General features: G+C 32.6%; 1 protein-coding gene across 1 annotated transcript; it reads left to right on the top strand.

Moving 5' to 3' along the window:
• The first annotated feature begins 12257 nt into the window (after positions 1 to 12257).
• Positions 12258 to 13028, top strand: LOC139854667 (zinc finger BED domain-containing protein RICESLEEPER 2-like). The gene is made up of 2 exons (XM_071843959.1): positions 12258 to 12840; positions 12964 to 13028. Exons 1-2 carry the CDS (start codon positions 12258 to 12260, stop codon positions 13026 to 13028), a joined length of 648 nt encoding a protein of 215 aa, XP_071700060.1.
• Positions 13029 to 15851: the final 2823 nt, after the last annotated feature.

The following is a 15851-nucleotide window of genomic DNA, read 5'->3' on the forward strand; positions in this document are numbered from 1 at the left end:
ACCGAAAGCTTTAATAAGTGATCGGGGTACTCATTTATGTAATAATCAACTTGAGAAAGTTCTCAAAAGATATGGAGTAACTCATAAAATCTCCACCGCATATCATCCACAAACAAGTGGACAAGTTGAAAATACCAACCGAGCTTTAAAACGTATTCTAGAAAAAACCGTAGGATCAAATCCGAAGGAATGGTCCATTAAATTGAAGGATGCACTCTGGGCTTTTAGAACAGCCTACAAAACTCTAATTGAAACCACACCTTTTAGACTCGTCTACGGAAAAGCATGTCATCTTCCAGTAGAAATTGAACACAAAGCATTTTGGGCTTTGAAGACATGTAATCTTGATTTACATGAAGCTGGACGTCTACGGTTAAGTCAACTAAACGAATTAGAAGAATTAAGACATGAAGCATATGAAAATTCGTTAATCTATAAGGAAAGAACGAAGAAATGGCATGATAAAAGAATCAAAAGTTCAAAAGAATTCAAAGAAGGAGACAGAGTTCTTCTTTTCAATTCACGATTCAAGCTATTTCCTGGAAAATTGAAATCAAGATGGTTTGGACCATTCATAGTCAAAAGAGTTTTCCCATACGGAACAATAGAATTAATAAATTCAAATGGGATTGAATTTAAGGTTAATGGTCACAGAGTTAAACACTACATAGATAGTCCGATGGAAGTCGACAACGAAGTTAATCACAATTTCGACACCACAGCTAACTAAGTGTGGGGAGAATCAAGTCTTTAAAGGATAATATGTATTTCTGTTAGAGTTAGATTTTCTGTTTTCGTGTAGTTCTCGAAAATGGAACCTGAATGGTCTTTCCCTAGCAGACCCTAAAGAACTAGTCTTCTCCCCCCATTCTGAATTTTTATTTTTTTAGGTTTTTACGAAATGAAGATTGCCTGTGAACTAAACCATGGTCTAATGCTACACGCTTTGATCACTAAACGTAATAATGACACACTTCCGAGTGAAATAGTATCAGTAATCAGAGAAAGATTGGATGGAGTAAGAAGAGAATCCAGATGCGAAGATAATAAGTTACAATTTGGTAAAGGAAAATCAAAATCCGCAGCGAAAAGAAGAGCACGATACCTTGAAAGATGTCACAAATGAGGAAAATGGTCACATGGAGGTAAAAGTTCAAATAATCAAACCTATTCAAACACCGAATTTGTTACTTTATGCAGAGACGGACCGTTCATATGTTTAGAAGAAAAAACACTGAATGCTCGAGGTTACGCCTTTGTAGCTATGGAAAACCAATTAAACCGACTATCTTATGAGTGGGATAGATCATATCACTAAGAATACTATCTCATAGGTAAGTCTGTACAGTTTTTATTTTTTTTTTATTTTCATTTTTAACCTTTTGATAATAAACGCTAATTTGTTCGCTATAAAGTATTAAATTGGTATTGAATAAAATTAGGTTTGGCGACCGAAATTATTGATATCATACAAAAATTTATTACATCACTGCGAAATTTAACATTTATTCTTAAGGTATAAATATCTTTAATCAATCAACCCAAAATATTTCAAAAATTCGTCATGAGTTAAATTAGGTCATGGAACCGAAATTACTTTACCGAAAAGAGGGGCGCATATTTTTGATAATATTTGATTGATTAAAGTGGGATAAAAGCCAAAAAGATTTTTAATTTTATTTTTACCATGTTTTTAAAATTAATATATAAATCTTAAATTAATATTGTGAACTTTGTAAGATCAATATATTTAAGTTTGTCAATATTTGAAAAATTTTAATATTTTTAATATAAGTTTGTATGTATAACAACAAAATTAAATATAAGTTTAGTGTGAATTTATAATATGAATTTTTAATTAAGTTTGGTGTGAATTTTTAATTTTATGCATTTTAAATTTAAGTTTGGTGTGAATTTAAAAACAAAATTTTACTTTATTTCGTTAAGTTAAAAATATGATTTTTAAAATTCGTCGTAAGTTGAATACTAGGTCTTTGAACCGAAATTGCTTTACCCGAGGGAGGGAAGAGAACTTTTATTATCATTATTTTTAATCTTATTAAACTAAAGTATGCCAAAAACATAAAAAAAAAAAAAAAAAAAAAAAAAAAACCAAACACCGCGACTCGCGGAGTTTGAAAGAGTCAAATGCCGCGACTGGCGGAGAGACCAAAACCCAGAAAAAAATAAAACGAGCTGAACAGCTCAGTTGCACACAACCACACTCCAAACTGCGAAAATACCCCCGAAAATACCGAAAAACACAAACCAAATTCGCAATTTTTGACCGTTTTTCATCAAATCTTTTACTAAAATCATGTTGAGAAGGATGCTATCAAGGAATTACTCAAGAAAAACGGTAAATTTCTACACCTAAATACTATTTAATCCGAAAATTGGTGTTCTTGAGCAATTTTTTCCCCAATTCGATTTTGATACTTTTTAGTGTAATTATGCTTAAATTGCTTATGTATTATACTTGTATAACCTAGATTGATGCTATTTAACATGATTAGAAGCCTTAAACTTCAAATTTTGAGTAATCTAGGGTTTGTGTTCTTGAGCAATTTGGGGCTTTTTGATATAAACAGGTTATGGCCGATTTTTGTCATGAATTGTTACTAAATTAAGTAGTGTAACATGTTTAGGTAGTTAAATGATCCAAACTTTGAGCCTAAACATGATTTTGAGAATTAAAGTGGACTTTTTCAAGTCTAAAATTCATAAACTTGATTTTTAAGAGATAATGCCATTTGAAACTTGTTTAATTGCTAGTAATGATTATTTTGACATGTTATTTGAGTTGAATGCTTATGAACTTGGCGAACATTTTCGTATATGCTTATTTGAAAAAGTGTAGATTTGATAAAAATATGAAAATGAGCTTAAGTTTGATATAAATTGAACAAGTCATTGCAATTATTTTGATTGATGATTTTGCTGACACTAATGCATATTTGGATGCATAAAAATTGTGTTTGATGTGTTTTGCAGACTGAAAGGGGTGAATCTTCATCCCAAGCTCGCAATGCTCCTCCTGAGAATGCGGAACAACAGGATGTTGATAGCTATTATAAACAAGATATACCTCATCCAGTTATGACATTTTCAGATATGCACTTGGAAGATTTGCACCCGAACTTGAGATTTGACAGACGTTGGATAGATTATCCAAAATACCAAAGGGGCTTGCATACTCTTCATTCTAAAGCTGTTGAAGTACCTAGGGTAATAGAATGGGCACCGTTAGAAGCGGTAGAATTAGCCGGGCCAATTAGGAAATTACTTACACAGAGGTATGGTAATTCTACTTTTAATGATTGGGTACGTTTATTCAACATGCGTAGACTTGTATATAAAGTATGGTGTGAAGAATTATTGTGTAGTATAGAAATAAATGATCGGGTAGCTAGTTTAACCGATCGATCTTTTATTAGATTTTTGTTAGGAGGTTCGATGCGCCACATGTCTCTACTAGACATGGCTCAGGCCTTACGTATATATACGCCTGAGGAGTTAGCATCTGCCGATTGTAGAGGGTTGATATTGAACGGTAGGAAAATTGATGAAAATTTTGATACGCATGGTGTATGGAGTCAAATGACTAGCCATCACCGATTTAAAGGGGGAAATTACTCTTATTTGGCTATAGATAGAGCAGAGTTAAGAGTAATTCATAGGTTTTTAGCCAATTCGATTACACAACGAGGTAAGAATAAGGAAAAGGTAAATGAACAGGATTTGTTTTACCACATGTGTATTCGAGACCCACAAAGCGCTGTAAGTATACCTTATTGTGTGGGTTATTATTTATCAGCTATGGTTAGGGGGATGAGACCGCATAGCATAATAGGAGGTGGTATATTTATTACTTTGATTGCTGAATATCTCGGTGTGGATATAAGTCGGGGGGGGGGGGATTATTAGTCGAAGAACCAGAACCCCGCGATACAATAGGTTTAAATGTATAGCATGGTGCGAAGGTTTTGAAGAGGCGAAATAACGCCGCAGTACAATACCATGGTAGACATCCACAGGTTGAGAGAAACCAACAGCCAGGTAATGTGGGAGGAGGAAATGAAATGACAGAAATGCAAAGGTTTATAGCTTCACAAGAGTATGAAAATGCTAGACATCGAGCATTTGAAGATTGGCAAGTTCATCAAAACCAAATCATAGCTCATTGCCAACATGTAGGTAGAAACTATATTCCTACTCCATCGCCCGTATTTCCTCCCTGGTCTATAGAGATCCAACCACCGTATCCTACGTATAACCCAGCCGAAGCATTTTATAACACATATGGTTATGCATGGAACCCCTACTGGTATCAGTATCATCCCTAGTCTACTTAGTTTTATTTATATTATAATTTGTAATGTTGATACATTTAATACTTATGTTGGAATTGTATTAGTTTTTATAATTTACAAATTTTTATTTTTAGATTTTAATAATGTTTGAATGTGGGGTAATATACCAAACTTCAAAAATATGTATATATGTTTGCAGTTTATCTTATGTACACAACAGGGTAAAACAACGCATTTTCAAAGACTGGCATTAAGTTCAGCAAAAGCAACTAATTTTGACGACAAGATGCAAAATAAATGTGATATAACAACAAGACGGAATGAACAAATGATATGCACCATTTATCATTCAGCAAACAAACGCCAATATGTTTGGAAACTTTGGTAAAATTTAATCATTTTCACACTAATCACCCTCAATAATTTAAATTGTTACGGATTTCTTGCAAATGAGGGCATTGCAAGATCTTAAGTGTGGGAAGGGGTTAAATTCTTTCGGATTTTAAAATTTTTACTTTATACACTTGGTTACCATTAGAAATACTAGTAAAGTAGTAGTTGTATTAGAATCTAGTGCTCTCTGATAATAAAGAACAACCCTAGTCTTATATACTGACTACCCAATTCTAGTAAAATTTTTCAAAATTTTCAATTAAATGAACTCAAAATCATGTTTATACATATTTATGAACGATAAAACTAGGTTTTAACACCGAAATTATTGTTACCTCGGAAAGGACATAAATTGAGAAACAAACCAAAATGTTAAAATTCATTTAAAATGGAATAGAGGACAATAAAAAGGAAAATAAAAGCCAAGTGTGGGAAAATTTACCAAGATATTTTAAACATATGTCACATATTTCTGTAACAAATAACTGAAAATACTTTTGCTTTGGACTAAACTAAACTGTTTTACCCGATGAAAGAAAAGAAGAGATGGATCTACACGATGAATCAATTCCACCATTAAAAGGAAGTAAAGTCTTCCGAAAAAGAAACGCGCTTCTTGATTTAGGTCAGGAAGTTGTCGTCCAGACCAGCTGTAGGTTGACGAAAAATCTAGAAAAGTCATCACTAAAATCAGCAGGAAATCCACGGACCTCAGCATAAAACAGGGTCGCCAAGTGGTCAGATTTATCCTAACCATGTGAAAGATTTATCTCGTACAATGGGGGGGGGCACCGTGCAAATTAGCTTGATAAGACTAATGAATCAGATCCCCAGAAAGGATAATCTCCTTAAAAATTAAAAATCAACTTTTAAGACTGATATTACTCAATCCTTGAGATTGACCTTAAAGATTGAGAATTCAAACTCATGGAATTCAATGATATCTAAACTTGAGCTTGAACGAGAAAATATTTTGATAAAATTACAAACCGATTTGTTTTCTGAAAACCCTATTTTCAATGCGTTCATTACCATTGAACGTAAAATCCTAGGAATTCACCTGGAATTCATTAGGTCATCTGAACCAAATCGGGTGTCAACCGTAAGAACAGTGGTTGCATAGCATGGTCAAAGACAAGACCTTGTGCCAGACCGAAAAAATTATAAGGGTGAGCTTTACTATTACTCCTACCAAGGATAGTAATTGCGTCTGACACGTTATAGACCATAATTAAAAGCATGTCAGGGGACATTGCCTTAACAGTTGCTTGTTCAACGCTTTCCTTTACAACCGGACGGTAGTTTATCGAAATGTAATATACGGGACAAGTGAACTGGACATGTTGCTTTCCTAATACAAGGTTAGCAAGTGGGTAACACAAAACCACAAGTGTTGAGCTAAAATTTTCAAATCTGAAACCCACACAACCCATAAAAATATTTTGCAAACACCGGTGAAGGGTTATTCCGGAAAACTTATCTAGGGTAAAAAACTAAATTTAATTTTCAAAAGATCAAATGTTTTCATAAAGATTCAATTTCCTTAATGGATCTAAATTTTATAGTCATGTGGGACTGTAAACCATATCGCTACTACCATTGTTTATACCGCCGTATAGAAATCGTTGATGTACAAAGTGTGAAGAATAAAGAAGTGATTCTAGTATTTCAAGACTATATTGTTTGAGGACAAGCAACGCTCAAGTGTGGGAATATTTGATAATGCTAAAAACGAACATATATTTCATAGCATTATTCCTCAAGAAAGACAAGCTTTTAGTTGCAATTGTTCTATTTAAAAGTGATATTCGTTTAAATAATAAAAGGTGAAGACAAAAGACAGATTCGACGAATTGAAGATGCAAACGACCAAAAAGCTCAAAAGTACAAAATACAATCAAAGAGGTTCCAATTATTGATAAGAAACGTCTCAAAATTGCAAGAGTACAAGATTCAAAACGCAAAGTACAAGATATTAAATTGTACGCAAGGACGTTCGAAAATACGGAACCGGGACCAGAGTCAACTCTCAACACTCGACTCAACGGACTAAAAATTACAAGTTAACTATGTATATAAATATAATATAATATAATATATAATTAATTCTTAAAATTAATATATATATTATAATATATTTATAAATCGTCGACAAACAAAGAGCCAAAGCTGGGTGAGCTGTAATTTCAAACTCCGCGAGTTGCGGAGTTTGAAGGCAAAAAATTACGCGACTCGCGGAGTTCACCTGGACTCAAATTCCTATAAAAGCCAACGCAGTTCGACGAAAAATATATCCTAAAATCTCTCTTTCTCTATATGTAAACGTAATATATATATATTTTAATTTTAATTTTAATTTTAATTATAATTCTAATAATAAGGGTATGTTAGCGAATGTTGTAAGGGTGTAAGTCGAAATTCTGTCCGTGTAACGCTACACTATTTTTAATCATTGAAAGTTATGTTCAACCTTTTTACATTAATGTCTCGTAGCTAAGTTATTATTATGATTATTTAATCCGAAGTAATCATGATGTTGGGCTAAAAATATTAAAATTGGGTAATTGGGCTTTGTACCATAATTGGAGTTTGGACAAAAGAACGACACTTGTGGAAATTAGACTATGGGCTATTAATGGGCTTTATATTTGTTTAACTAAATGATAGTTTGTTAATTTTAATATAAAGATTTACAATTGAACGTCCCTATAAATAACCATATACACTCGATCGGATACGATGGGCAGGGTATTTATATGTACGAATAATCGTTCATTTAACCGGACACGGGAATGGATTAATAGTCACTAGAATTATTAAAACAGGGGTGAAATTATGTACAAGGACACTTGGCATAATTGATAACAAAGTATTAAAACCTTGGGTTACACTCAGTCGACATCCTGGTGTAATTATTAAACAAAGTATTAAAATCTTGTTACAGTTTAAGTCCCCAATTAGTTGGAATATTTGACTTCGGGTATAAGGATAATTTGACGAGGACACTCGCACTTTATATTTATGACTGATGGACTGTTATGGACAAAAACCAGACGGACATATTAAATAATCCAGGATAAAGGACAATTAACCCATGGGCATAAAACTAAAATCAACACGTCAAACATCATGATTACGGAAGTTTAAATAAGCATAATTCTTTTATTTCATATTTAATTTCCTTTATTTTATATTTAATTGCACTTCTAATTATCGCATTTTTATTTATTGTTATTGTATTTAATTGCACTTTTAATTAGCGTACTTTTTAATTATCGCAAGTTTATTTTATCGCACTTTTATTATTCGCAATTTCATTATCGTTATTTACTTTACGCTTTAAATTAAGTATTTTATTTATTTAATATTTTACATTTGGTTTTAACTGCAACTAAAGTTTTAAAATCGACAAACCGGTCATTAAACGGTAAAAACCCCCCTTTATAATAATAATATTACTTATATATATATTTGTATTTTTATAAATTTAAACTAATATAGCGTTAAGCTTTGTGAAAAAGATTCCCTGTGGAACGAACCGGACTTACTAAAAACTACACTACTGTACGATTAGGTACACTGCCTATAAGTGTTGTAGCAAGGTTTAAGTATATCCATTCTATAAATACATAAATATCTTGTGTAAAATTGTATCGTATTTAATAGTATTTCCTTGTAAAATTTAATAGTATTTTATACCCCTTAGCTTTAACTATCAACGGGCAGAAACCTTCAGTTATCATCTTATCTTTCATAGACATTTTTTGAGTGTTAACCACAGTTTCATCGACTTCTTTCTCTTGGTACCCCTCGTTGGTAACACTAGGAGATGAATATAATGCGATTAGTTTCCTCCGTTCAACTCTCATTCTCTCAGCCATTGTCATATTCCTGTAGTCAACCATTTTCCTGCAACTGACAAAAACAAAGAAAAGAATAAAAGCACCGACTCTAGAAAATGATAAATACTAAAAAGAAACAAGAACTACCTAAAAACAAAAATAACTCAAACAAATCACAACTAGCAACAATCCGAAATTATCACACAACTGTCCCCGGCAGCGGCGCCAAAAACTTGATGTGTAAAATCTAGTTTATAATTTATCTCTGGAAAATGCCGGTTTAAAGATTACTACACACTAACGGGCAGTGTACCCGATCGTGCAATAGTATAAAGTTGGTAATTCCGAAATCGTTCCAAGGACAGTTTAAACGTGAGAATTAAGATTGTAACTAATAAAACAATAAACTAAGTTAATCTAGGAAAATTGAAAGTACGAGATAATTGGTTTTGTGGCTATTTAACGATTAGCCAAATCAAGGATAGATCAAAAGTAAAAGACAATATTTTTGTGTTTTTAAGTTTATAGAAAATAAATTGCAGACTCAACGAAAAATAAAGATAATTGAATTCAATAGATAAAGAAATGTTCGCCTAGATCTTTTACCCTCAGTGTCGGATGATATAGTATTAAGTACAAGTTATAGTAATAAAATGCATGCAATTACTAAGTCAGTTCGTTTAGAGTTCTCTTTTACGAACACTCAAGCTAGGATTTATCGGGTTAGGGTTCCCTCTCACCAAAGACCTCTTTCGCTCGTGGCTAAGTAAAATAACTAATTCAGAGATTTAGATTAAATTGGTTACGCGTTCGCTTCACACAATTCACCCCTGTTTTGTTCAACATATGTTACTCAATTTACCCCCTTGGTCCAGTAAGCAGCTAATTAATTAAGACAAATCAATTGGAAATTAATGTACTAAATTGGAACAGGGTTCTCTTTGTCCAAACAAGTACACTAATCAATCTCATAACATACATCAACACCCATAAGTGTGGTTTTTTTTTTATCCAAACTCTAATTTATCATGCAAAAAAATCATATAACTATAAAAGAAATCATCCAACACTAAAGTTATTAATCTAGATAAACATAAAGTATTTAGCTCATGACCATAATATAAATTGAGTTGAAGTAATAACAATGAAACATGAAATTAAAATCAAAGGAGGTTGACTTCCTTATTGTTGCTTGCTGTCGTGATCAGAGAGACCAAAGAAGGTCTACCTTTTTGTTTCAGCCACAAGAAAGACTCCCAGCAATTAAATTAATTTTGCTTCTCTTGTTCCACGTGGACTAATAGCAAACATAAAATATCATCAACAATTTTGCCTCTCCTTTGTTTTTTTTACTGACGGAAACTCCACAGGGGTAGCCCCCACTTGCGACTGCACAAACCTCACGCAGCTCCACGCACACCCATCAATTTTATTTATAGGCTTTAACAACTTGGGCTCAAGATATTATTATTAGAATTTTAATTTAATTGAAGCCCAACCATTATAAGTCCATCAAATTATATTCAGCCCATCTTCAATATAAATAAATCAACCCACTTGCTGTCCCGATAATTAAGTGGCGCTTTCATCACACAAGTAACGCTTTTCGTCTAAGCTTCTTTTCAGCTTCAATCTTCTTGACTTTATAACTCGATTCTCTATTTTACTCCAAAAAGTCATCAATACTCCATAATTATCTGAAATCAATTATAATTTATTAAGTATCGAAAGTTCGTATAATTGATTCAAATAAATACAAAATAACAACGATAGTGCTTATAAATAATATCTAAAAACATGTATAAAATAGGCACTATCAATACCATGTGCCTTGTAGCACAATTTTGTATTGCACAACTGCTTTTGACTTTTAGCATAATTTGTATAGCAAAATTTGAATAACAATTTGTATATATACAGTCATATATGCTTTTGACATTTTGTATACCATTTGACTTGTAGCACAGATGCTTTTGACTTGCATAGAATTTTACTTGCAGCAAAATTTTGTGTTGTACTATGCTAATGATAAATATGCAGTCAAAAATAATAATTAAAATAGTCATATACGCAGTCAAAAATCAAGATAAAAAATCGTCAAATATAGTCAAAATAGTAAAAACTAGTCCCAAAAATAGTTTGCTAATGCTAATGTGTGTTGTGCTATTCAAATGCTAAATATTCAGTCAAATTTCATGACCAAAAAACAGTCTAAGAAACCCAACATAGTGTTTGGTTTCTAGTAGTTACTTATTAACTTCTGATATTAGTTCTTTTAAAGATCTAAGATATAGATTTTTGAAGTATTTGCAGTTTCTACTATGCACCTTTTGTTAAATAACAAGATTATATACTATATCTTGACTGTTGAATTATTTTCATTGCTGATGTCTACTGATGTATATACTATATATTGTGTCACTCTGTTTAACTAATAAATGAGTAACTTATGATCTTTTCTTAATTGTTTTTGAAGAACAATGTCAGAGAATATTCAAGATCAACCAATGAATGAAGGACCGATCGAAGAAGATGCAAGTTTATTTACAATGGGTTGACAACAACGTTCTCATGTATGGGACTATTTTGAAAAAGTACCCTTAGAGCCCGACGGAAAATAAAAGGCAACATGTACAGATTGTGGGTTGTTGTTTAAGACCGAGCATGGAACTACTAATATGAAACATCATATTTCTAAATGTTTTAACCTTGATGATTCCGGTCCACTACAGAAGCGTATACGTTTAGATCAATCAGTGTATAGAGAAAAAGTGGCAATTTCAATTATTAAACATGGCTATCCATTTCGGTATGTTGAACACGAGGCAACACGAGATTTACATAGAATTTTAGATCCGGATACAAAGACGATAACAAGAAACACAGCAAAGGATGATGTTCTGAAGATTTTTGAGAGGGAAAAAGCAATTCTTGAACACAAGTTAGAGGGCATAGCTAGTAGAATATGTTTTACATCAGATTCGTGGACTTCAGTTACATCCGATGGTTACATGTCGTTGACTGCTCATTATGTGGATGAAAGTTGGACTTTAAGGAAAAAGGTGTTGAATTTTCGATTTATACCCCCTCCATATAGTGGTACCTTATTAGAGAGTATATGGTTAACTTTTTAAAAGAGTGGGTTATTGAGAAAAAAAATTTCACAATTACGTTGGACAACGCATCGTACAATACTAGTTTGATTGATTCATTGAAGGCTCATTTGGCATTAAATGACAGGTTAGTTTGTGGCGGTGACTTCAAGCACATACGTTGTGGAGCACATGTGTTGAATCTGATTGTTCAGTCAGGATTGAAAGTTATTCAGAGTGCCACTGAAAAAGTTCGAGATTCGGTTAAATATGTTAGAGGAAGCGCGACTAGAAAATTTAAGTTTGCCGAATGCATTGAACATCTTTCATTACAGTGTGGTAGACATGTGCGTCAAGACATAGTTACAAGATTGAATTCTACATATTTAATGCTTGATTGTGCGTTAGTCTATCGTCGGACTTATGAGCGGTTGCAACTAGTAGATAAGGACTTCAAAATGTGTCCAACACAAGAGGAGTGGACGAGAATAGAAGCAATCAAAGAGTTCTTGGAACCATTTTACGTCATCACAACATTGTTTTCCGGGAGCAATTATCCGACCTCTAACTTGTATTTTCATAATGTGTGAAAAATTCAACGTCGTATTCAAGAAGAGATGACAAATCCTGATTCAATTATAAGTGAGATGGCTTTTGAGATGAAATCGAAATTCAAAAAGTATTGGGAGAATTATAGTATGATATTGTCTTTTGCGATTATCTTGGATCCACGGTATAAGGTGAAGATCGTGGAGTATTGTTATGATAAACTTGGCATCCATGATATGGACCTAAAAGAAAAAGTGGACAGTGTTGTAAACGGTTTAAAGAGGTTATATAAGGAGTATGAGTTGTGTTCTAACATGATGCGTGGTTCGAATTTAGGAAGAAGAAGCTCAAAAGCCGGTAAGGGTGATGATTTGGATGGATTTGATTCATATCAAAGTAGATTTAGCGAACAAGAGAATGAAAAATCTCAACTGGAGCAATACTTAGCTGAGGCTTTACTTGACAGAGACGAATATATTGATATTTTACACTATTGGAGAAATAATCAAGGGAGGTATCCACAGTTAGCTCTTATGGCTCGTGACATATTGAGCATCCCAATCACTATTGTTGCTTCTGAGTCATCTTTTAGCATTGTCGGTCAAATCATAAGTAAATGTAGAAGTTCGTTAAAGTCGAAAAATGCTGAAGGTTTGTTATGCACTCGCGATTGGTTGTTCGAGTTCAATTTTGAAGATAGTAAACTAATATATTTAAAAAATTTCTATCCATTAATCTTCATTTATTAATTCAAATCGTTTTTATTATTTATAGATGAAGACGAAGTAGAAGAAGAAGATCTAGTTGAGGATATGGAAGCGTTGATCCCGGTTGTTTGAAGTAGCATTGTAGATTGGCCAGAACTGTTTAAAGTAGCATGATATGGAAGCGTAGATCCCGGCTCGTTGATATCGAAGCATCGATCTTTTGTTATTTATCTATTAAACTTGATTTTATGTTTGTTTATATCTATTTTTGCTTTTAAAACATGTTTTGATAGACTTCTATTAAAACATGTGAGATCAGATTACTTCTTTTAAAATATGCTATATTAGTTTATTTTAATTATATTTGGTTGTTTGAAGTAGCATTAAAGCTTATGCTGATGGTAAACCTCAATGAGGATAAAGTTGTTCTAAATAAGTAGCATGTGGTCATAAATATATAACAATATAAAGTAGTATTTGGTAAACCTCAATTAAATTTTTTTTGTTGTTTCAAGAATTTTAAAGACCTCTAGCTTTAAAAAAAAAAAAAAAAAAAAATTGGTCTCGACCTGACCTGACCCGTTTGACCTGTTTAACCCATTTGACCTGTTAACTTATGACCTATTTGACCTGTTACCCAAACCAACCCAACCTGACCCGTTTGGGCCCGTTTAAATTTTTTACCCGTTTGACCCATGACCCATTTCGATCCAAAACTATTTTGACCCGTTATCCAAACCGACCCAATCTGACCCGTTTTCCAGGTATAGATGGCGTTCATGCAGGCTCATGTCTTTATTCATTTTAATTTATTTAATATTTTCATTATTTCTTATTTGGTTTACTATTTCAGCTTATGTGTTATATTAAATTGATAGTTTTAATTATATAATCGTATTTGTTAAGTGTAATTTAAGTGTCTGCTTGTACCGACTTTATTTTATTTAAGTATCTGCTTATAGCGAATGTATTTGTTAACTGTGATTTAGTTCATTTTGAATATATTAGTTGGATATTTTGTTAGGAATTATTGGATTGAATAACACAGATGATATAAACCAATTACCAAATTCACGAACGATAAACGAATAATTAAAGCATACGACGATAAATAAAAGCATAAGACGACAAAAAGATTTAATGTGGTTATATTCCAACTCCAAATACGGAGAAGAGTTTAGTCCACGGGCGCAAATCAGATATATTTCTTTATTATTTTCGTGCATATTATTAAGGTTACATGGGGGTTATATTTATATGATAAAACAAATAAATAAACAACTTGGTGGACAAGCCAAGATGTTCCAGAATATTCCTGGGTGACCTAAACCTCGCATTTGGTGACATTATGTTACCATACGTGACATTTCACATCTCACCAGCATGCCAAACTCTCGACTTCATTATATAATATACTAATTTACGTAAATTTATTACAGAATTTACGCAAATTTTCTACAATTTAATTGGCTAAAACCTTCTATCTTTACTGTTATACTATTTCAACTGCCCCACCCTCCCCTTAAACTCATTTTCCCCTTCCACCACACCATTCCATTTTCTCAACAAAAACGAAAAAAAAAAAAAAACCCCATCTCCCCAATATCAGTCGACATTTCAGCATTTTATTCATCCCTTCTTCATGAAATAAAGTTTCTACACCCCTTTAAACGTAAGATTTATGTTATCAGTTCATCAATTTAATTAATATGCATGAACCCTAACCCTTTTATCCTAAAATTCAACTTGATGAGCCTTTAAAAAAAAAAAAAAAAAAATCAACTTGATGTCAAATTTTAAGGTTCTATGAACCCTAACCCTTTTGCCCTAAAAAACTCAAGTTGATGTCAAAGAAAGGTTTCAACTTTCACGAACCCTAAAAAGCTCACGTTGATGGAGGTCCCTAAAAAACTCACTTTGATGGTGGCCGATATTCCACTACAAGAAAAATGTTTATTTGTGACGATCTTTTAGTGACGACTCAATATTTGGTCACTAATAATGCTATTTAGTTACCATTAAAAAAGTGGTCACTAAATTTTGGTCACTAAACGATATTAGTGATCAAACAAATGGTCACTATAGTGACCAATTTTGGTATTTTGGTCTCTAAAAATGTTTTGTGACGGATCTATAGTGACGAGAGGTGACCATCCTATTTTGGTCACTAACTTGATTTAGTGACCATTTTAGTGTTATTAGTGACCAATAGTCTTCGTCACTAAAGCTCATTTTTCTTGTAGTGTTCTGTGGTTTGCTCCATGAATGATTTCAGTTCTTCTTTGGCTCCTAAGTCGTGGTAATTATGAATATGAATGAGTGTTCGTTGTGTTGTGTTAATTTACATTTTGTGCTTTTAGTTCTGCAAATAAACATTTGTTGGTTTGATTGTAGGGAGCTTTAATTCGAGTGTTCATGTACTTGAGCAACAACTATGGTATGGTAATTGTTTTGATTATGTTTTTTTATGGGATATATATACCGTTGTTCACATTATAGACTACATTTAGGCACTGTAACTTTGGTGTATTATATTATGTTGTACTAGGATGTTGAGTCCTACATGATTGCATTTTTTTTTTAACACTTGGTTCATAATTGTACCTGAGTTTGTAAGTTATTACGAGTAAAAGCTAAGGCATAATTTACCTTCTGATTTAAAAAAATAACCATCAAAGTGCTCATTTTTCTCTAATAATAAGGTATGATTAACTCCAAATTTAACTTGGATTGCTTACAAGGTTGTATAATTTGCTTATACATATATGTAAACCTTTACATATTGATTATAGTCTGATTTTTAGATTTGATGTTCATGTGTTGTTGACTTATGACTTAGCTGTGATTATGCAGATTTAAATGGTTACAAAGGTATTAAAAAGAGGTTGTGTGATGAATATATAAGATCTGGGTCAAGAATTACATATACCAACAATGAATTGCATCAAAAGGTTG

The sequence above is a fragment of the Rutidosis leptorrhynchoides genome, chromosome 6 (genome assembly GCF_046630445.1).
Source record: "Rutidosis leptorrhynchoides isolate AG116_Rl617_1_P2 chromosome 6, CSIRO_AGI_Rlap_v1, whole genome shotgun sequence".
In the NCBI taxonomy this organism is placed as follows: Eukaryota; Viridiplantae; Streptophyta; class Magnoliopsida; order Asterales; family Asteraceae; genus Rutidosis; species Rutidosis leptorrhynchoides.